Source organism: Sorex araneus, chromosome 4, assembly GCF_027595985.1.
Source record: "Sorex araneus isolate mSorAra2 chromosome 4, mSorAra2.pri, whole genome shotgun sequence".
Classification (NCBI taxonomy): domain Eukaryota; kingdom Metazoa; phylum Chordata; class Mammalia; order Eulipotyphla; family Soricidae; genus Sorex; species Sorex araneus.
In genome coordinates, this window is record NC_073305.1 from 135,591,592 (window position 1) to 135,613,562 (window position 21,971).

Consider the following 21,971-nt stretch of genomic DNA (forward strand, 5'->3'; position numbering starts at 1 on the left):
TGTAGTCAAACTGAGTTCGATTTCTGGCATTCTATATGGTTTCCTGAGCTACGAGTAATCCCTGAGCGCAGTCAGAGGAGTAAGACCTGAGCACTACCAGATATGGTCTCCAAACAGAAAGAACAAGAACAAATAAAAAAGTTCTGGGGCCGGAAGGATAGTATAGTGGGTAGGCCATTTGCCTTGCATACGGCCGACCTGGGTTCGATCCCTGGCATCCCAAATGGTCCCCCGAGCACCTCGAGGGATAATTTCTGAGCGCAGAGCAAGAGTAGCCCCTAAGCATTGCTGGATGTGACCTATAAAGCAAAAAAAAAAAAAAAAAAAAAAAAGTTCTGATGTCAACATCCTACTAATTTTGGGCTGGTTTACCCGTATTTTTTACCAGCTTTATGCTAATTTAGCATAACAGTGCTCATTTTCATATCTGTCTTTTCCACTAAGGAACTCAATCATAAATTTGCTAGTTTACTTGAAAAAATGCAGTATACTATAAAATGTTAAGATCACCCAATTTCATTTTGACTATCAATCACTTAAAAGCATAAATTGATTACAGACACAGGCTGGCTACAAATGCTAAGTTTCTGTGGCTCAAAATTATTTTTAAGAAGATCTGTATTTCTTTAAGTGTGTTCATTTTGTGGGATTACCCTACCTAGTAAAAGATTTTAATCAATTTCCATCTCCAGAAAGTTATTAGACACAATACACAACAGAGATCAATTAAGGGTGAATATATTTTACACTTAAATTAAAATGAATAAAAATTTACATTTCAGAATAATTAAAGGAGCTTTAATTTCATCATGAAGATCATGTCATTGCTGACAAAAACTCAAGTTCATTTGCGTGAATGCATTGATCCAATTAGTATTTTTGAACTTCACATTTTCAGCAAGCTGCTTTTGAAAAACATGTAAACCATTGTTTTTCAGAAAAGCTGTTTAGAATTTTAAAAATGATCACTTAATTTTACTTTATTATGTGAATTTTCAATTAAATGGACGTTTGGCTTATATATATCTTTGAATTTACCTTAAACATGGCACAAGATTACTGAACCGAGTTTGAATTATATCTTAGGGAGTGGGAGTCATAAGGACGAATTCCCTCATATTTTGTCATACACAACACTGACTTATTGTGGCAACTGTGTTGTCTAAGAGAGATAAGGAAGTGCAACCAAATTCTACCCAGCACAACTACCATATGACTTGCTTTATTCTAAAAAGAGAAAAAATATAAGACATAAGATCAGCAAAAACTATGGCTGAGAAAACTGAATACAGAAGTCTAAATCAGAGCCCTAACCTTTTAAGAAATACAGTAAATGCAAATGAAAACCATTTGTCAACACTGAGCTGCCAATCCACATCAGTACTATCCAAATCAGTACTATATATAAGAGCTGATCCACACATCTTGCTGCCTGACTGGAAAGTACATAAATACCTGTTAGCTATCACATCTCAGTAAGGACCTGTGGGTGAATGTTTCAGAAAGCCTGGCTTTAGCCCTCAATCCAGTTTTATCTGGTTCATGAAGAGACCAACGGAGCAGTCAGACATGTTTTCAGGTCAGCTCTGCTCCAGGGGAAGGGGTGTGGGCTGGGGCACATGGTGAGGGGTCAGGGGGGAAAGCGGGTTCCTGTGTCAGCTGGAGGTGCTGAGCTGGATCAGAAGCACTTGCTGCTAAGTGGAGCTCCCTGGTCTGCTCTTGATGGGCATGAAGATGCTCCAGGGTCTCCTTGGATAGTGTGATGACATGCACTGGCTCAGTCTGGGAGGGTTCCATCTGGCCTTCGATCATACTGAGGCTCTGAATGTGCTCCGTTGGCTCTGGTTGAGCTGAAAGAATTAAGTTCTGCAGTTGTTCGGGTTGCTGTGTGAGCAGGGTGAGATTGGCAGCCTGGTCCGCAGTCATATTCTGGGAGCTTTCTGCAGTGACGATGCTGATGCCCTGGCTGGGCCCCGGCATGAAATTGAGGTTATGTACAGAATCGGTTACCAGCAGCTGGATTTCCTGCTCTCCGGAGGTAGAGAGTTGATAGGGCTGCAGCTGAAGAATATTCCTGACCTCTTCAGTATTATTATTATTGCCAGAAACATTGCTGGGCTCTGCTGCGTGCTTCTCTTTGCTGTGTATTTTCAAGTGAGCCTTCAAGTTGTCTAAGCGAGCAAACTGCAAATTACACTCAGGGCAGGAGAAGGGTTTCTTGCCTGTGTGGAGAATGCAGTGTCTCCTCTTGGCACTGGAGTCAGAAAAGGATTTGCCACATGTGCTGCATGAGTATGGCTTTTCTCCTCTGCAAGAAGAGACATTTTACCTTAAGAACAGAAAGAAGCTATTTATGACTGCTTAATTAGGAAACAGCCAGGGAAAGAGGAAAGTAAATTCTTCTGGGAGGTCTGTCATGGGTTCTCCTATAGATACACAGACTTGTAAGCAAGTCCCAACCTGCATGGGCTTTATAATCAAAAGGTGGGGCTAGGGTTTGAGGCAAGTGGTAGGTAGGCTCAGGCCAAGAAAGTTAATTGTGTTTCAGAATATGGATTTCGGATAAGAAAACAAACATTGAATGTAATCAAAGTAAAGAGAAAGTAAAGTGAAATTTATCAGCTACACAGGAGGGTGGGGGGCTGGGGGTTGGGGGGAGGTTTACTGTGGTTCTTGGTGGTGGAATATGTGTATTGGTGAAGGGATGGGTGTTCGAGCATTATGTAACTGAGACTTAAGCCTGAAAGCTTTGTAACTTTCCACATGGTGATTCAATAAAAATAAATAAATAAATTAATAATAAAATGAAAAAAAAAGAAAAAAAAGAAAGCAAACATTTGTAGTTGCATTATTATAATTTCTTTTCTTCTCTTAGAGCCAATTCTTAGGCTCTCATGGTGAAATAAATATATGATTATAGCCCCTAATTATTTGTGGTGCTTTTAGGAGGACTACTAAATGAACTATGAAAGTGAATGAATAAAATTTTTATTCAGAAAACATTCATCTTACTTTTTTTTTTAAATAGTGGTAATTTTTATGAATTTGGTATACAAAGTCTCTGCAACTCCATCACCACCAAATAGAAACATGAAAAAAAAATTTTTTTTTTTTAAATTAGGCTTTTAAGACAGCCTCCAACCCCAAATAAAAATTTGGAAAATGAAACAGTATTGTAGACGTCTGCTAATCAGAACTGACTCTTCTGTTTTTGCCTCAATGAGAAGTTCCTTTACAATGGAAGAAAAAAAGAATAGCATAACAAATTTTATTAGAATTTTTAAAAGTTCTACTTGAGAATGACATTAGGAGTACCTGTCTCCCTACTGACCACCCACGTTCAATGAGGCTCTAACGTGAGAAAAAGATCCCCAGAATCTTACCGATGGATTCGGATGTGGGTCTGAAGGGAACTCTTGGCTGTGAAGGATTTTCCACAGATTTCACAAGTAAAAGGCTTCTCACCTAAAAGGACGAAAGGGTTCAGAAATTCACATGCAACGTGAAACAAAGGCAGAAACCATTTGTGCTTTCTTGCTGTGAAAAAAAGGACAAAGAAGATTCCACTTGAATCCTCAATAAATAAGAAGAGAGGAATGAAATGTTTCCAAGTTGCTATGAAGTATCCATGCACTGTAAGGAGCACCAAGAGCCTGTGACAGGGTGCAGATGGCACTTGGCCTGAGGACAGGAAAGAGGGCTACAGGACAGTGTGCGGGACACACAGAAGACCATATTCCCTGATGCAACCACACACACATATCATACCATGTGGCTATGGAGCATCTCCCACCCCCCCTTTTATAAAATGTATTGCAGGGGAGGGGTGGCATACAAAGCTCTGTGCTTAGGGATCACTCCTGCTGATGCTTGGGGAACCATGTGATGCTGAGGATGGAACCTGGGTCTTCAACCTGCAGAGTGTGTGCTCAGCCTTGTCCCCGGCCTGTAGAAAGCCCTCTAGACCTTCAGAAGACCCCTTGTGCATCATATCCACTGGCACCCAAGCTCCAATCCACCACTCCTCGGCATCTCTTGTAACATGTCCCCTACTTCTGCTCATGCTCCTTCTTGCCCATGACCAGTGTGGCCGGCCATACCGATCACGGGCGAGAGGGAGCATGAGCAGAGGTGATGAGCCAACACAGATGAGCCATGCTTTGGCTGCAAATGGTTCCTCATTCTGAGATAGAAGCACAGATCTCTGGCCCACAAGGATCACAGATCTGTCAGAACATGCCCACATTTGTCTCAAACCTCCCTGATCTCAGCTGGCCCCTCTTGTCCACTGACACAGTCTCTCAGAACTCTTGAAGAGTCACAGGCATCACACCCACCCAAGGCAGCCACACTGCTCTGGATCTTTCATTCCCCAGGTTCTGCTGGCATGGGTCCCAGTCTTCAAGTCTGTGCAAAGGTCACTTGACTGAGGCGATTTCATCACCACTGAAAAGCACCCTCCACCCCCATCACGTCTAAGTCCACCTCCCAAGCTAATCTTGCCAAAATGCTCTTCCCTCTTTCCAAAATGTGCATGACATTTATGAAGGATCCCCACCATTTTAAAACAGGGGAGGCGATGAGTCTGTCCCCCTTCTAGTATCCCAGGGCCTAGATGTGGGCCTGGCATACTGGAAATCCCTATCAAGTGAAATGAGTCAACTCTACACTGATATACACACCAGTATGTATCACTGGTGGCTTACACCTGGATGTCCCACTGGATGGCGTATACTACTAGTGGCTCTCACTTGTACATCACATTGAACAGACTCTACCAATAGAAATGGTTATATGATTGCCAACCCTTCCTATTACACTCTAGTCCAACAAAGTAGAGCTCCATCAATGAAGGTCTCAGATGGCAAAGAACACAAATGACAGTGCAGGGAGTGGGGCTGGTGTGGGGGTGGTGCTAGTGGTGCTGGTGGGTGGGAGTGTGGGGTCAATTAAAGCTTCAACAAATATTTCTTCAGTATGGGCATGTACACTACATATACATTAAAACTGTCATGTCCTCCAGAAACAGAACTAAGTGATCTGAAGGCTGGCAAGGGAGCAGCTATATACTATGAAAGACAAAGAACAAAACTTAATTTAACTAGGCAACAGCAAGGGATGAATGCATTTGAGAGTGGAAGATGGTCAGGGTGCTTCACTGATACAGCAAACTCATGGGAAAACTCATAGGAGACTTTTTGCCAAACCCCCTCAGGCAGAGGACACTTCCGATAACAGTACAGTCTGCCTCTTTGTATCTTGAGCTCTTACCACTCCAAAGGTCAGACCAAGTCACTATCATTATCTTTCCATAACTTTCAGAAACAGAGCTGGGCCTATTCTGATTCTGGCAAGTCCATTTCTCAGTCCATTTTTTCTTTCTCTAGAATTTAACAGGGGGTATCTGCTCAGTGCAAAGTTTTGTGTGGGAAACACCACATGATGGCAATGTTAACTGTATCTACAATTCCACCTGGGGTTATCACACCTCAGGGAGCCTTTCCATTGGCAGATGTAATGGATATTCTTTCCAGGAACACTCTCCAGATGAAGCTTTTGGAGGAAGTCCGTAGGAAGAATGGGAATCAAATATTCTCAAGGGGAATCTGGAGAAAGTTTTCCTATATTTCTCTGGTTTCTGATTTTGTTCTAGTAACAGTGGGACATGGATTACACGTTGTGCTATCAGTAACCCATTTCTTTCAAGCTTATGCAATTCTAAAACATTGATAGGCAAGGGAGACAGTTCAAAGAACTAGTGCACATGCTTTGCATGCCAGAGACCTGTATTGGAGCCCTTCCTATGGTCCCCTGAGCACTGCTGTTGTGTGATCCCAAAACAAAGTAAATAAAATATTGAGAGACTATTCAGAGCACAGAGCTTTGATACAAAAAGCATGATAACTGCCTAAGAAGAATATGGTCTGTTTGAGAAGATAACATACATGTAGCAATCATGTAACAAAGAGCTGCATTTGACTGAATATTCAACTGAGTGGTGTCAGGATGACAGGTATAGAAGAGGCAAGACCAGAGAAATCAGAGAGATCATAGAGAACTTGTCTGGATACATACTAGGATAAAGAGTACAATAAAAAAGCTGGTGCTAACTTCACTTCTAATTAGGGAAATGTCAATCAAAATCACACTGAGATTAAGTCCTCACACCCATGAGGATGACCTTCACAGAAAAGACTGGAAACTACAAAGGTTGGCAAGGATGTGAAGAAAAGAAAACTGTTGGTGGTAAAATAAATTGGTTGCTATCTCACTAAGAAATGGTGTGTAGATTTCTTAAAAAAAAAAAAAAAATCTGAAAATAGAAATACCAGTGATCCAGTGCTACAACACCTAGGCATCTATACAAAGAACAGAAAACACTAACGGGGACAGAGATTTACACCCATATGTTCATAGAAGCATTGTTCACAATAGCCAAACATGGAACTAGCACAAATGCACAGCACAAACGACTAGATGAATTATGGTAGAAAAAGAAGCTATATGCACATATTTTACAGAATATTACCATACCATTAAAAACAATGAAATCACGCCTTCTGAGGCAATTTGGATCAAACTGAGGTGTTAGGGAAATAAGTCAGAAAGTAAAAGACACTTAGTTTCACTCATCTATAGATTATAGAAAGCCAAGCAAATAGACTCTGAACTTATATACATATGGATTCAGGAGAGAAAGGAACAAGGAGGGTGGAAGAATGGCTCATAGGACCATTTTGATAGTGAAGGCACTGACCTCTTGGAGGGGAGGGGAGGCGGCTGTGTCAAGAACCACTTACACAGAGGAAGAAAATGCACGCCTCACACATTGTGGTGTTGGAAGCCAATGGTAAATTAACATGTTGACACTGGCATGCACCACTGGTGGCTCACACCTGGATGAGGCCTAATTAACAAACTGCAGTGCTGGCATTGTGCTAATAAAATTTAATTAAACAAGCAAAAATGACCTGCACATACTGCAGACAGGGATGAGGAGGCACTCTGAGGAGTGGTAGAGCTAAAAGTTGATCCCAGGCCAAGAGAAGCCATAAATTCTAGTCAGAAAACCTATAAAATTTGTGGCATTTTTAGCAGAGTGATGTGCTAAAAGTATAAGTAAAGAAGCATGGGAATGCTGGGTAGGCTGCGAGAGAGGTGGGTGAACTAGGAAGGAATCCCAATGATGGTTTGTAACACACAGCAAGTGCTAAGGCCCAGCGCATGTGTGTGGCCTTTCCTGTTGGGAAGAGGACACAGAAAGGTGGCCACAGAGGAAGGAAAGAAGGTGGGGTGACAGGCAGGGTCTGAGGTGGCAGTGGGCCAGAACGAAGTTAGGTAGGAGGAGGGGGGCTGGATAATATTGATGGGAGGCAAGGACTGGGAAAGTAGAGTAATTCTAGCAACAGGCCAGTGAGTCCAGGAGCGCCTTCTGGCTCCTCTTCTCAGTAAACGCCAACCCTGGACCCAGGAATCCCAGCTGCAGGTAGGAATGACTGGCTGGTGAGGGGCAGGGGAGCCCAGTCACTGAATCAAACCTTGAAACAACTTTCTTGGGGAATAGCAGCACCATTTTGTCCCTGAACCCATCCAGACCCAAGAGTTAAATGAATTCTCCAAATTTTCCAGACTGTGTTGAATGGGCTCTACATTTAATTCCTGAAAGTTCCTTATTGCTCCTTAAAATGATATATGCTCACTGCGAGCCACAACATATGGAAAAGCACAACGTATGTAAAAACCATGATGAATCCCCCTCCTGGATAGCTACTTTACTCTGTAAGGTCTTGGCTTCTCTTTATTGTATACACCTGGGTATACCATTTTGCACCGAGACTATTAGCACCCTCTGCTTTGTAATGTCAAATAAAAGTCACATTTATTTTTGTTTGGTTTTGTTTTCAGGTGATTAATTTACTCCCAGCTCAGTGCTTGGGGGTCACTCCTGGCGATGCTCAGAGGATCATGTGGTCCTGGGGATCTGTCTCGGATGCACATGCAAAAGCATGTGCATCAGTTCCATGAACCACTTCCCCAGCCTTCTCACCATTTTAATATTTTCATTTTGAGGTCACACCCAGCAGTGCTCAGAGATTACTCTTGACTCTACACTCAGGAATTACTCCTGGTGGGCTAAGGGGACCAAATGGAATGCAGAGGTTTGAACCTGGGTGGGCTGCTTGTGAAGCAAGCATCTTACGTGCTTCACTGTCTCTCCAGCCCATCCTTACCATTTTACAAGGCTATTCTGTTCTATCTTGTTCAAAATTAACCTGACTAATGAGGTTATGAACCCTTACTGATGGATGTCCATGTGGCTATCCCAGCCTGTGACATTATAAGCAAACCTGCTTATGGTGAATATTCTTTTTGAGCCACATCTGGCGATGCTCAGGTGGCTCTGCACTCAGAAATTACTCCTGGTGGTGCTTGAGGAACCATAAGGGATGTCAGGCATCAAACTCAGCAAGGCAAATGCCCTGCCCACTGTACTATGGCTCCAGCCCAATGGTGAATACTCTTATGCAAATATCTTTTCACAGCTGGGCGTCTAAGGTGTTGATTCATATATTCCCAAAGTTCTTTCCAAGAAGGTTCAAATTATACTCCCACAAAAGGAAGTAAAGATGTCCATTTCCAGGCATGTGTGTAAGCAGGCACACTCATCTCTTTCCGCCTGTCTCCAGTGGACTCCAGATCAATTGCCCAGTTGCCTTTGCCACATCTGCTGACGATGTCAGGCATTAGCGGGTCCACATGTCCAAAATTGAACTCAAAATGGTTCCCCCTGCCATTTACCCCAAATTTTCTACCAGTTGATCTTTCCTCTCTTTTCTCTGACTCCTCCACTCCAATCCTCAGGAAACCACATGGGCACTTTGGGCAGGACCTACCCAGAGCTGTCTGGCACCACTCCAGGGACAGCACACCCTCAGAACTGCAATAGCTTCCTAATGGCCTTACCACCCTCCTAATGAGTGCTCCACCACACCCCAATGCACAGGGAGCCCATTAGACTTCTAAGTGATAGTGGTATCACTGCTCATGGGAAACTCATCTAACCTGGAGTAAAACTCTGAAGTCCTGACCAAGGCCTTCAAAGTTCTAGAGCCTGACAGCAGAACAGAATCATTTTCTAGGCAACTCTTTAAAAATGCCCATTCTGAGAACCAGAGAGACAGCTCAAAGTGCTGAGGTAGGCAGACCAGGTTTGATCTGTGGCACCTCATGGTCCTGAACACAGCCAGGAGCAACCCTAAACACAGAGCTGGGAGTAGCTCGAGTACTGCCAAGTATGGCCCAAGCTCCACCCCATATCCACCCCCAGATCTCACCCTTGCAAAATGCACCAAAAAAAGCTAATTTTGACTCCCTTTCCCATAACACTTGAAGAGAATATTTGGGTACCAGGATTTTTAATAAAAGTATCTCAGAATAGATGCTTCCTCACCTGGCACCAAACTGACTTCATCCAGGGCACCTTGGAGGAGAGAGGGCTGGGGGGGGGGACGCGGATGAGCCCACCACCTGCCTCAAGAGAGCCCCAGCAGCTGAAAAACCCCAGAACCCAATTGCTGCCTTGCTCATGTCCGATCTTCAAAGGCTTGGGATGAGCCCCTCATGCATGAGAATAAATCCACTGAAAAAACCAGGTACGCAGGTTTTGTGGCGGAAATCTCCAGGCTTGCACAGCGTCAGGAATGGAGCCCTCTCCTCATCTCCCTGTACTTTCAGGAGCCTGGCAGTCAAACCCATGAACTGCCTCTGGGCACCACAGAAGCTCATTAGTAGCTACAATCCAGAGACCTGCAAATAAATCTTGGAAGAAAGCAATATGCTGTAGAGAAACCTCCAGTCCCCAGAATCATAATCCAGTTAAAATTTAACTCCAGCTCTATCTATTGAAAACTTTAGAATTCCTGGAACAATATCTTATACTTTATACCACTGATGTACCAAGAGTAGCACACCACATTTGATGGGGCATAAAGCATCAACTGATCTTGAGTAAAAAAAAAAAAAATTTTAATTTAAAAATTAAAAATATATATATATATTTACACACACATACATATTAGCACACAAGGCTTGACCTGTAAAAACATGTCAGTGATCTCTTATACAAGGGCTTAATAGCTCCAAGGAGAGATACAACAATTTTCACAAACTTTCCTCTAAGTAAATCTTTTTGGATCATTTTTAGTGGATTATTCATAAACAAGCAATACAAAATAAATTATTTAGGATCTGTCTTTGGGGCGGGCTTGAGTGGTGGTGGGAAAATTCAAAATAATGGTGGTGGGATTGGTGGTGAAATATTGAATGTAATAAATTATTACAAAATTTTTTTTAAAAGCTTCTAAGGTACCTGAAGTATGTGGTTAGGCTGAGAACACCTACATTCCATGGATCCCAGTGGGGTCCACCTACCCACTCCTTCCTGCTTCCTTTGCTAGGTCACAGCCAAAGTTCCTCTGGGTATTTACCGCCTGTCCAAAACCTTTCTGCTTCTGTCTCAGGACTTTTCACTTCTGTTCCCGCTGAAAATGAAGATGTATTTTTCTCAGATGGCCACTATGGCTTGTGTGCTTCCGCCTCACAGTTCCCCAGTCCAACACTACTGTAGTGGTTCATTCAGCAGAGGGACACTTCCAGACAAGGCTCCCCTCCTTTGCAGAGCAGCAGCTCCCCTTCCCACACCCTGTCCTTCTCCCTCTGCCTAATATGCACTGAAGTCTTCTGCTTGTTGTCTCCATCTGAAGGTGAGCCCTCAAAGCAGGGGCTCTGTCCAGCTCATTCACTGTCACTGTTTCACAATCGACATAGCACTTGGTATCTACTAACTGTTCAATAACTATGTTAAATGGAAGAATTCAATTTCATGGATCTAATGATATCTATAGAAAAAATTATAGATATTTCTTTTCATAAAATCCATTCATACCCCATGGTGTTTATTTTAAGGAGAGTAAATGACATTGAAAAGTAAAACTTGTGTTAAAAAGAATTCAAGGGCCCAGAGATTCTACAGGGGTGAAGATGCTTTCCTTGCATATGGATGACCCTGCTGTGATTGCTGGCACCACTTATTACTCCCCAGACACGTCTAGGAGTGAGTCCTGGGAGAAGAGCCAGGAGTAAGTCCTGAACTCTGCTGGATGTTACCCCAACACCCCGACTCTGCCCTTCCCCAATAATAATACATATTCAAGTTAGCTACTCACAAAAGTTATCCATATCCCACTTTGCTTTCTTAAGAGCAAAACTTCATTCTCTTCAATGCTGGAATGGATTAAGAGTGAAAACCAAACTCAGACTTGTTCTCTTGAGGGTTATTCAGTGAAGTCCACATATGAGACAGTGCTCTGTATGTGAGCTCCATTTTGCTGTTCACAGACTGCTGCCTATGGCTTTCAAGGGATGTGCTTATGAAAGTTTCACCCAGAAAACAATAAGCACCTCAGAAAGGAATTCAGACATACTCCATTCCTCAACTCTCCTAAAACATAAAAGGCACTGGACAGGAAGGCTGAGGCGGGTTACCTGTGTGTGTCCGTAGGTGTTTCTTTAGCTGAGACACATCCATGAATTTGCGATGGCAGTGGTTGCATTCCGGTAATGTGTGGCCTTGTCGCAATAATAAAAAAAGTGTCAGTGCATATATGCTCTCCCTGCATTTCTTCAGTGATCTGTGTTAAAGCACTTCCCTGAAAAATAATCACTTTAAATATGGTGCTTTAATGAAACAACAGTAATTTTTATAATTCATTTGGTAATAGTCATTACTTTCCTATATATCTCAGTTTACTGTTTCCCCAAGAGAGTGGGACCCTTTCAGTCTCCCTAAATGTAATCTCATCTTTCTTCAAAGGACTCATGTGCCAACCAGCTGATTACAAATGATGCTCTCAAGCTGCCCCCTCACTCCCACTCATACCATATTGTTGGCAGAGCAGACAAGGGATAGAGGCAAATGCAAGAAGACTGGTCTAAAGTCTATGGTGGGGGCAGGTGATGTGGTCCAGGCACAATAATAGCAGGCAATTGGCATTTTCCTTGTACTATGGAAAAATATCAATTCCATAATTTTCCTGGGTGGCAGTGAAACTGTCCCGTAAGAATAAAGGGCTTGGATTTATCTCAGTGGGAGATTGCATGTCCTGCACATGGAGGTTCTGGGTTTGATTTCCCAGGACCCCCAACCTCTAATTAAACATACACAGAAGAATAACACAAGAACTTTTTATGTAGGTGGCTTCTTAAGACTCTTTTGTCCACACTCTATCTTCTACAACATGAAACTAAGGTTTCAGGAACACACAAATATGCTGCATTTGCATTTCTTCCCCACCTATCAAAAATTTCTCTCCCTTTAACTGTACCTGTATGAACTCGGTAATGGCTCTTTAGTTGTCTTTTCTGGCTGAAATATTTCCCACACTGATCACAGGTAAAAGACTTCTGTCCTGCCAAATAAAGCACAAAACACTAAAGCATTCCACCAAGTACGAAGATCTAGTAAGGTCACTACTAAGGCAAACAGCACAGCGGGCCCTTCCCATCTTCCATAAATGACACTGTGACTGCCATAAATCCAAATGTCTCCAGTCTCTATCAGAGTCTGAGCAATACGCAAAGGTCTGTAGGTAGAATCGAAGGACTCATATGAAATTCAAAGACATCCAGAGGAAAATAACTCGTCTCTAGTGGGTCAAAATATTTTAGCACACTGAACTTCTAGCAGCCAATTTATAAACTTCAGTGTAAGACTAGAGGCTGAGCTGCACTTCAAACTGCCTCTGACATAAACTATAATCTGGTCTCCCAACTCTGTGTGGGAGAGGATACTAAGCTAAACAAGGACCTATTAGATCATGGGAATCTCACCCCACCCCAATATGGGACCTTAATGCCAGCTGCCCCTGTGTTACCTGAGTGGAGACTCATGTGCTCCAGCAGCGAGTGCTTGGTGGTGAGAGCTTTGTTGCAAACGGTGCAGGTGTACGGCCTCTCGCCTGTGTGCATCCGGGTGTGGACCTGCAGTGAGTGCTTCTGGGCAAAGCCTTTTCCACACTCATTGCATTTGAAAGGTCGCTCCCCTGGAAGAAGAGCCCCAGAAGGATGGTGTAAGCAAGATTCTGCTCATCTTTCTGCTCCTTCCTAAATTTAAAGGACAACATACAAGTTTCTCTTAAAAGGCACAAACCCAAAAAGCACTTCATGGGAGAGGCATTAGTACAGTTCAGCAAGCTGGAATAGAGAACTCTGATACCCATTCTGAGCTGACAAGCTCATTTAAAACAGAGTCCTCTAAGGTTCTGTCACCCCCCACCCCTCCTCAACATTCCTATTCCCTGAAGTCAGGGTTCACCTCTGGCCAACAAAAGATGCAGAATGTTCTTGGAAGAGGGTAAGATAAAGCACCTATGGAGTCAGGATTTCCAGATTGCAATTCCAATGGCACAAAGCAGGGAGAGTCAGTCAAAGTGTATATGGGAGAGCATGAGGTGCTCCCCACAATGCAGCTGGAGGGAGCAGAGCTTCTAAAGATGAAGTGGAGAGGGTGAGAGACACATGGCACGTTTCTGCAAGAAGCAAGCACCATCCACACCACCCCCAGGCCTCTGTTGACACCTCCATCCACACCTGAAAGCTGCCAGTAGGTTTTAATCACTATTTTTGAGGGTGAGGTGAGGAGGTTTGAGCCACACCTGGCTGTGCTTAGGAATCACTCCTGATAGGTGTTAGGATCATATGGGATGCTGTGGATTGACCTGGGTCAGCTGCATGCAAGGCAAAAGCCTTGCCAGCTGTACTGTCTCTCGACCTCTGGTTTAATCATTCTTGTATATGGCTAATTCTTAACTTTTATTTGTCTTGGGGCCACTTCTGGCTCTGCATTCAGGAACCTTTCCTGGTGATGCTCAGGGGACCATATGCCATAACAGGAATCAAACTGAGGTCAGCTGTATGCAAGGGAAGTGCTTAGGGTTAGAGAAAGACTACAGTTCTTAAAAACCTTGCTTTCCATGTGGCTGACCTCAGTTTGATCCCTGGTTCCACATAATGGTTCCCTGACAACAGCCAGTGATCCTGGGGCACAGATCCTGGAGTAAGTCCATGTGGCTTTCCCACCCAAAAGGCAGTCTTCTGTTGAAGAAGATACCTAAATAGACAAGAAAGGGATTTTAGGAAAAGAGACGTCCAGGGTGAAGAAAACATTAGAAAGATAAAAGTGGGGGACAGGGGTGCCATACAAGAGGTAGAGCACATGCCTTGCACTGGCAAGACCCTGAGTACAATCCCTAGTACCCTGAGTACAATCTCATTACATATAAGGTAATGGCCCTTATAAATATTCCTGAACACTGCTACCTGGGAGGCTCTCAGCACTGCAGACCCGAATTATGGAACATAAGGTCCTAATAACTGGGCTAACCTTGTCTAAGAGTGGTCCTGAGTCTCCTGAGCACTATGTGAGAGTCACCCCGCCACTCCTCAAATAAAATGACAAAAGTGGTAAGAAGAGCAAAATGCAATAGAAAATAGGAAGTAAAAAATTAAGAGAATGGATGACAAACTCCTAAGTACAAAGAGCAGCAGCTTAGGGGCCAGAGAGATAGTACAGTGGGTAGGGTGCTTGTCTTGCATTCAGCAAACTCAGGTTCTATTTTTTGGCATCCCATATGGTCCCCTAAGGGCGCCAGGAGTGATCTCTGAGCACCGCCGGCTGTGCCCGCCCCCCGCCCCAAGAAAAAGAAAAAAAAGCAGCAGCTCAGAATACAAAGAGAATGGGCCAATAAGGATACTTCAAGACAATTTTCTGGAACTGAAAGCAAGGGAATTCCAGATTATCTGATCTGCTGGTATGTAACCAATGAAAGAAAACAGACCCACACTCAAGTGATTGATACAAAATCCCAGAATACCGAGGGGAAAAAAGATCCTCTACTATATTTTACCTAAAAGTCTTATAAAACTAGCTTTATTTTGAAGGGGAGGGGGGAGGCTTGCACACCCGGTAGTGTTCAGTGCTTATTCTGGGCTATGTGCACCTGGCGGTGCTCAGGATAACACAGGCAGTATCAGAGATCAAACCAGGATCAGCTACTTGCAAGGTAAGTGCCTTAACCTCTGAATTAATTCTCTAACTTCTCTAACTCTTTAAACCAACCAGTGTCTCCCAACCATGACCCATATGTCCCTTTAGTGGGCCCCCAGAATATTCCAAGGTCAGTGGCAAAAATCATGGCATATGATTGGGTTGGGGGCCAGCAGGATGAAGGACAAAAGGAAACAAGGTTGGAAAGGGGGCCACAGTCTAAAAAAGGATTGAGAAACACTGCTTTAAACTGGCCTCTATTACAGTTCAACAAATCTTTCTCACAAGTCTATCAAAATTCAAGGCTCACAATCAAATTATCAGTATCTAAAATCTACAGGGAGCTTTGAAAACACTACTGGAATGGGAGATTTGGTACAAAGGGCTGAATGGAGGCCCAGGTTCCATACCAGGTTCTGTGCTGGGTGCTACCCCAGACCACAGAGCCAGAAACGGCCCGAGGCATCACCACATGTGTCTCTCAAACAAATTCAAAGATCTAAAAGCACCACTGCTCCAATCAATCAGAAGCTGAGGTTGGGCCCCACCAGGTGTTTTAGATACTAAGTGACTCTAAGATGTGGCCAGGTGAAGAACCACAGTGCTAGATGCTCCTGGGTTTTCTGGCCAGGTCACTGGCTGAGAGATTTAGGCCCAGACCCTATACTAAGGCTGACAATGGAATCAAGGAACAAACACTTACATGGTAGTGACCCAGAACAGAGGGATTAAGAGGTGGCTGAGAGGTTATATCTGACTATTGATCTGTACTCTCCAATATGGCGGCCACTTAACTAAAATAATTTTAGTTCCTTTCTCACATTCAAGTACTCAAAATTCATGTGGCTTGTGGTTACCACATATCGGACAGTGCAGAGAGAACATTCCCATCACTGCAGAAGGGACCATATAGAAGTCATTTAAGCCAGATGACTAAGGGAGAAAGCTAAGTGGACAGCTGTGGTCAAGCTCAGGCAGGACCAGGAGTCAGAAAGGACAATTTGTCTAGCACTTGCCCCCTGGACATGAAAGCCTTGAGCCTTCCACGCCAAATAAGAAGAGTAGTTCTGCAATGAAGCTATCAGGTTCTAATCTCACGTGTCCTTAAATGGGACACCTGGGCTGATTAACTTCTGAGTTGAGCTCTTCCTCTGTCCACTGGGGTCATTCCCTATCTCATGAGACTATTGTGAGAATTAAAGGTAGTAACGTGTCTAAAGGCTTTATTATAATCCCCATCGCATAGGATTTGTGCCATAAATGAAAGCCATGATTAGTGTTCTTTCCCCAGAACACATTCCAATCTGTGGGGAAAGCATAATTACCCGTGTGGCTCCTCTGGTGGATTGCTAAAAAGTGATTGTACTTAAAGACTTTGCCACAGTCTTTACAACGGGCCTCGGGGCCACCCGGGCGCTTTCTCCTTCCACAGACCTTCTTGGACGGGCCTTGGTCATCTTCATCCCCAACAAGTTTGTAATCTTTTAGTTTGACGGATCTGCGGATCCTCCGCTTGCTGTACCGACTCTGGCTGTCTTGCCTGTCCTGAGTCTTGGGATCGCAGTTCTCATCTTTTTCTGTAGGTACTTCCTCCCTTCTGCCCGCTTCAAAAGTGGCTTCAGATGTTTCCAACACTTTTGCTGGAATCTGATCATTCACTGGCTCCCCATCTTCTTCTTTTACCACAAAGTTTTGTCTGTTCTGAACAGAATTGTTCACTCTCAGCTGTATATCTTCCTCAGTTGCCAGGTCTGATTGTGTCTCCTGCAAATTATTGACTTTTCTTGGTCTTCCCCGTTTCCTCTTTGGAGGATCGTTTTTCTTATTAGAAATTACCACCACTGGAGCACCAGCAGTGTTCAAAGCTGTTGGCTTGTGGGAACTGTGATTATTCTGAAAGTCTGCATAGGCTGTCACCAGGTCATAGACTTTTAGGAACTGAGCAGTGGCCAGGATTTGCTCTGCAATTTTCTCACTGGCCTGGAGACAACCTGTGTAGATAAATTCTAGCAGGATACCAAAAGTATCAGCCACCATGCCTTCCAACATATAAATGGACTGGCCAATCTCCCCCTCTTCAGCAAACATCATTGAGAAGTATTCACTACTCGCAGCAAGTAAAGCTTTATGGGCCCGGAAATGCACATTTTCCACGATTAACGTGATGTCACAGAGAAACCCTTTCTTCCTTTGATCTTCAAAACTGGCCAAGACCTTATCACTGTGAGTGTCTGAACGGATGACAAGCTGTCCGGTTGGCTCTGATGTTTCTGCCATTTTCCTTAGAAGCCCAGGAGTACACCTGAAATAATAAAATAATGTATAAAGAAGTTAGCAAAACACTCTAAGAAAGTTAATTTCAGTCCAAATTAGCCTAACTGAATTTTATCATCCCATCCTGTTTCTAATTAAAAAATCCCCCCACCCCGCCGTTTCCTTTTAAAGGGGTTGAACCCGAACAATAGAACATATGTCTCACACTGACAGACAAGACATATGTTCCACTGCTGAGGGTACCCCTGGCTCTAGTCGAGACCATTTTCAACTGTTGAAACAAAACAAACACAATACCCAGCTCTGGGTTCTCACTCCAGATGTACCGATTCCTCGCAGGGAAGCAACATCCAACACCTAAATCCGACCTGGGGGTCTCTTTTCCCCTTGCAAAAAAAAAAAAAAAAAAAAAGAGGCAAGTGGGACCCTCCCACCATCTCTTAAGTACTTCCAGGCAGGAACTTTCCAGAGCTGCACACCTGAGGCTGATTAGCTTTTCTCGCGAGTCCGCGCATCCTTAGCCATTTTGTCTGGGAGTCGAACACGAAAAGGGCCAAGAGCGAACACACGTGCGAGTCGCACGGGCGGGGCGGGGCTGGGCACAACGCGAAACCTGTAACTGAAGGTTCCCCGGGCCGGCGGCGGGATGAGGCTGACGGCGCGCGGCGACACGGCGGCCCCCGCCTCAGGCCCCTCGGGCCGGCCGGATCCGAGAGCGGTGGTCAACGCGGTGATCCCCAGGCCCGCTTACCTCTGGGGAGGCGCCGTGCGGGGTCCGAGTCGCGATCGACTCACCCGGCGGCCTGGCGGGCTCTGAGGCACCGGGCCCCGCCGAGCCGACAGCTGGGTTTCTGCGCCGCCGCCGCCGCCAACCCGGAAGCGCTGGCGCCGGGAGCCGCCTGTGCGCGGCGGCCAGACCACGTGGCCACGGGGCCGCCCCGAGCCGGCCGGGGGGCGGGGCCTGAGGCCCTAGCGCACTCCCCGCGACGCCCCGCCCACTTTCGAGGGGGGGGGTGGTGCGTCAACTCGGAAGCCGCAGATGGGCAGACCTGGTGATGTTTCGCCAGTTTTAGGTCCTAGGCTTTCTGTCTTGGGTTTCTCAGGAATCCCTTTCTCAATTTGATTTATTCCCCAGGCTTCTGAAGCTATTTGAGGACTCAGATCTGTATGAATGAATGACGTCACCTTTACATCATCAACAGCTCCGTCATTTCCATCATCATCTTCCTCATCTAATGACAAGTTTCTGAATGCATTTGGTTTACTAACCACTTTCCTCCAGGAAATCTACCTTAAGCCAAGAAATGGAAAATACACCCCCCAAGCTCCCTCCCCACAACAGTTGCACCTGAGGATATTATGCCCCCCTCTCCCACACCATCGCCCACTTTGGAAAACCCTAAAGCTAATATAATAATTATTATTACACTTACTTCCTTAATGTTTTTCACATTTTTTTTTTCTTTTCCCTGCAAATCTAGTGCTTTAGTCTAACAGGAATGGAAGAGAGGCCTTTAGTTAGATCTGGATGCTGAGCCAACACTCACCTCAGCCTTGTTTAACTGACCTGTACAATGGAAATGTTAGTGCCAGTTTGTTAATGCTAGTGCTTTAGGTTGGTAAAGATGTTGATATAAAACTTGTGAAGGGATTACTAAGTGCCTGGTCTACTATGTCTATTTCAAGTCTGTTATGATTAAAATAATTATTATTTATTCTTATTCAGTCTTTTATCATCTTTGTTTAACCGGTGATTAAGATAATCTAACTAGATTTTGCGGCAGTGTTCCCCCTTCAAGTACACAGCAGTATGGAAGATTGGTCACTTGGCTTGGAATTCTTTTTTGTTCCTATAGGAGAAATGATAGCTTCTCCCTTAAGCTCATCCTATTTCTCACTCCAACCATTCCATTACTTTGTTCTGTTTATGTTTAATCAGATTACGCAAAGAAGAACATGCATATCCAGTTGAACTTGAATTTTAGATACAAATGGGGAATATAATATGGGACTTTCTATCATTATATTGTTCTGTTAGTAGAGCAAATTCATGTTACTTTATGAGATGCAAATTGAACTCATCATCATCTATTCAGATTGACAACCCTCAATCTGATATCTGATAATATGGGAAGTTAAGATTAGCTTGAAAATTACCTTGAAATCATTTCCATTACAAGCAGCAAGGAACAACAACAGGAACGGAAAGTAAGGAAAACCCAGGGACCTTCCAATTTTTTTCTTTTTTTTAATTGAATCACAATGAGATATAGTTACAAGTTTTAATGTTTGAGTTACAATCACACAATGATCAGACACCCATCTCTCCACCAGTGCACATTCCCCGCCATCAGTATCCCCAGTATACCCCCACTTTCCCACCCTCTCCCTGCCTGCACAGCAGATAATATTCTCCATACTCTTTCTCTACTTTTGGGCTTTATGGTTTGCAATGCAGATACTGAGAGGTTATTATGTTTGCTCCTTTATCTACTTTCAGCACACATCTCCTATCCCGACCGGTTCCCCCAATCATCATTTTCTCCTTCCAGCTATGGAGCAATCTTCCTGGCCCTTGTATCTACCGTCCTTGTGTATCAGTCTCGTGTTATGTTATTTTATACTCCAAAAATGAGTGCAGTCCTTCTTTATCTGTCCCTCTCTTTCTGATTCATTTCACTTAGCATGATACTCTCCATGTCTATCCACTTATAAGCAAATTGCATGACTTCATCTCTCCTAACAGCTGCATATCATTCCATTGTGTAGATGTATCAAAGGTTTTCTTTTTCTTTTTTTGGGGGGGTCACATTTGGCTATGCACAGGGGTCACTCCTGGCTCTGCACTCAGGAATTACCCCTGGCATTGCCTAGGGGACCATATTGGATGCTGGGAATCAAACCTGGGTTGGCTCCACGCAAGGCAAACCCCTACCTGCTGTGCTATCACTATAGCCTTGTTTTTTTTTTAATTTTACTGATTCATTGTGAGATATAGTTACAAGCTTTCATGTCTGAGTTACAATCACATGATTATCAAACACCCATCCCTCCACCAGTGCACATTCCCCACCACCAATATCCCCAGTATACCCCCCACCCTTGCCACCCTCCCACTGCCTCCATGGCAGACAATATTCCCCATATTCTCTCTACTTTTGGGCATTGTGGCTTGCCATGCAGATACTGAGAAGTTATCATGTTTGGTCCTTTATCTACTTTCGGCACACATCTCCCTTCCCGACTGATTCCTCCAACCATCGTTTTCTTAGTGATCCTTTCACTTTTCCAGCTGTCCTCTCCCCACCGGCTCATGAGGCAGGCTTCCAACTATGGAGCAATCTTCCTAATCCTTCTATCTACGGTCCTTGTGTGTCAGTCTTGTGTTATGTTATTTTATACTCCACAAATGAGTGCAGTCCTTCTATATCTGTCCCTCTCTTTCTGACTCATTTCACATAGCATGATACTCTCCATGTCTATCCACTTGTAAGCAAATTTTATGACTTCATCTCTCCTAACAGCTGCATAGTATTTCATTGTGTAGATGTACCAAAGTTTCTTTAACCAATCGTCTGTTCTCAGGCACTTGGGTTGTTTCCAGATTTTGGCTATTGTGAACAGTGCTGCAATGAACACATCAGTACAGATGTCATTTCTATTGTGTTTTTTGCATCCTCGGGTTATATTTCCAGAAGTGGTATTAAGGGTATATATGGAAGCTCAATTTCTAGTTTTCGAAGGACTGTCCATATTGTTTTCCAAAAAGGCTGGACCAGTCGGCATTTCCACCAACAGTGAAAGAGCGTCCCTTTTTCCCCACATCCATACCAGCACTCGTTGCTTTTGTTATTTTGAATGTGTGCCAGTCTCTGTGGTGTGAGATATCTCATTGTTGTTTTGATTTGCATCTCCCTGATTAGTGATGTGGAGTATTTTTTCATGTGCCGTTTCGCCATTTGTATTTCTTTTTTGAGGAAGCTTCTGTTTATTTCTTCTCCCCATTATTTGATGGAGTTGGAGATTTTTTTCTTGTATACTTCTACTAGAGTCTTGTATATCCTGTATATTAATCTTTAATCAGATGGGTAGTACTGTAGCACTATCATCCTATTGTTAATTGATTTTGCTCAAGCAGGCACATCACAATGGAGTAACGTCTCTATTGTGAGGCTTGTTGTTATTTTTTTTGGCATATCGAATACACCACAGGAAGCTTGCCAGGCTCCACCATGCAGGTGGGATACTTTCAGTAGCTCGTGGGGCTCTCTGAGAGGGACGGAGGAATCGAACCCGGGTTGGCTGTGTGCAAGTCAGATGCCCTACCCGCTGTGCTATTGCTCCAGCCCTATCAGATGGGTATTGGGTAAAAATTCTTTTCCATTCTGTGGCTCTCTCTTTATTTTGGTCACTGTTTCTTTTGAAGTGCAGTAGCTTCTTAGTTTGGTGTAGTCCCGTTTGTTTATGTTTGTTTCCACTTGCTTGATCAGTGGTGTTTCATCCTTAAAGATGCTTTTAGCTTCAATGTCATGGAGGATTCTGCCTACATTTTCCTCTATGTACCTTATGGATTCAGGTCTGATATTGAGGTCTT

At 43.9% G+C, this 21,971-nt stretch overlaps 1 protein-coding gene across 1 annotated transcript; it reads right to left on the reverse strand.

Annotated features, from left to right (window-relative positions):
- Positions 1-782: 782 nt before the first annotated feature.
- LOC101556424 (zinc finger and BTB domain-containing protein 24) lies at positions 783-18,257 on the reverse strand. The gene is given in 8 exon segments (XM_055135867.1): positions 783-1,626; positions 1,628-2,308; positions 3,384-3,465; positions 11,545-11,628; positions 12,384-12,467; positions 12,933-13,100; positions 16,429-17,405; positions 18,129-18,257. Coding segments are annotated over 7 exon segments (2,097 nt in total). The 5' UTR covers positions 17,381-17,405; positions 18,129-18,257; the 3' UTR covers positions 783-1,580.
- Between the last annotated feature and the right edge of the window lie 3,714 nt (positions 18,258-21,971).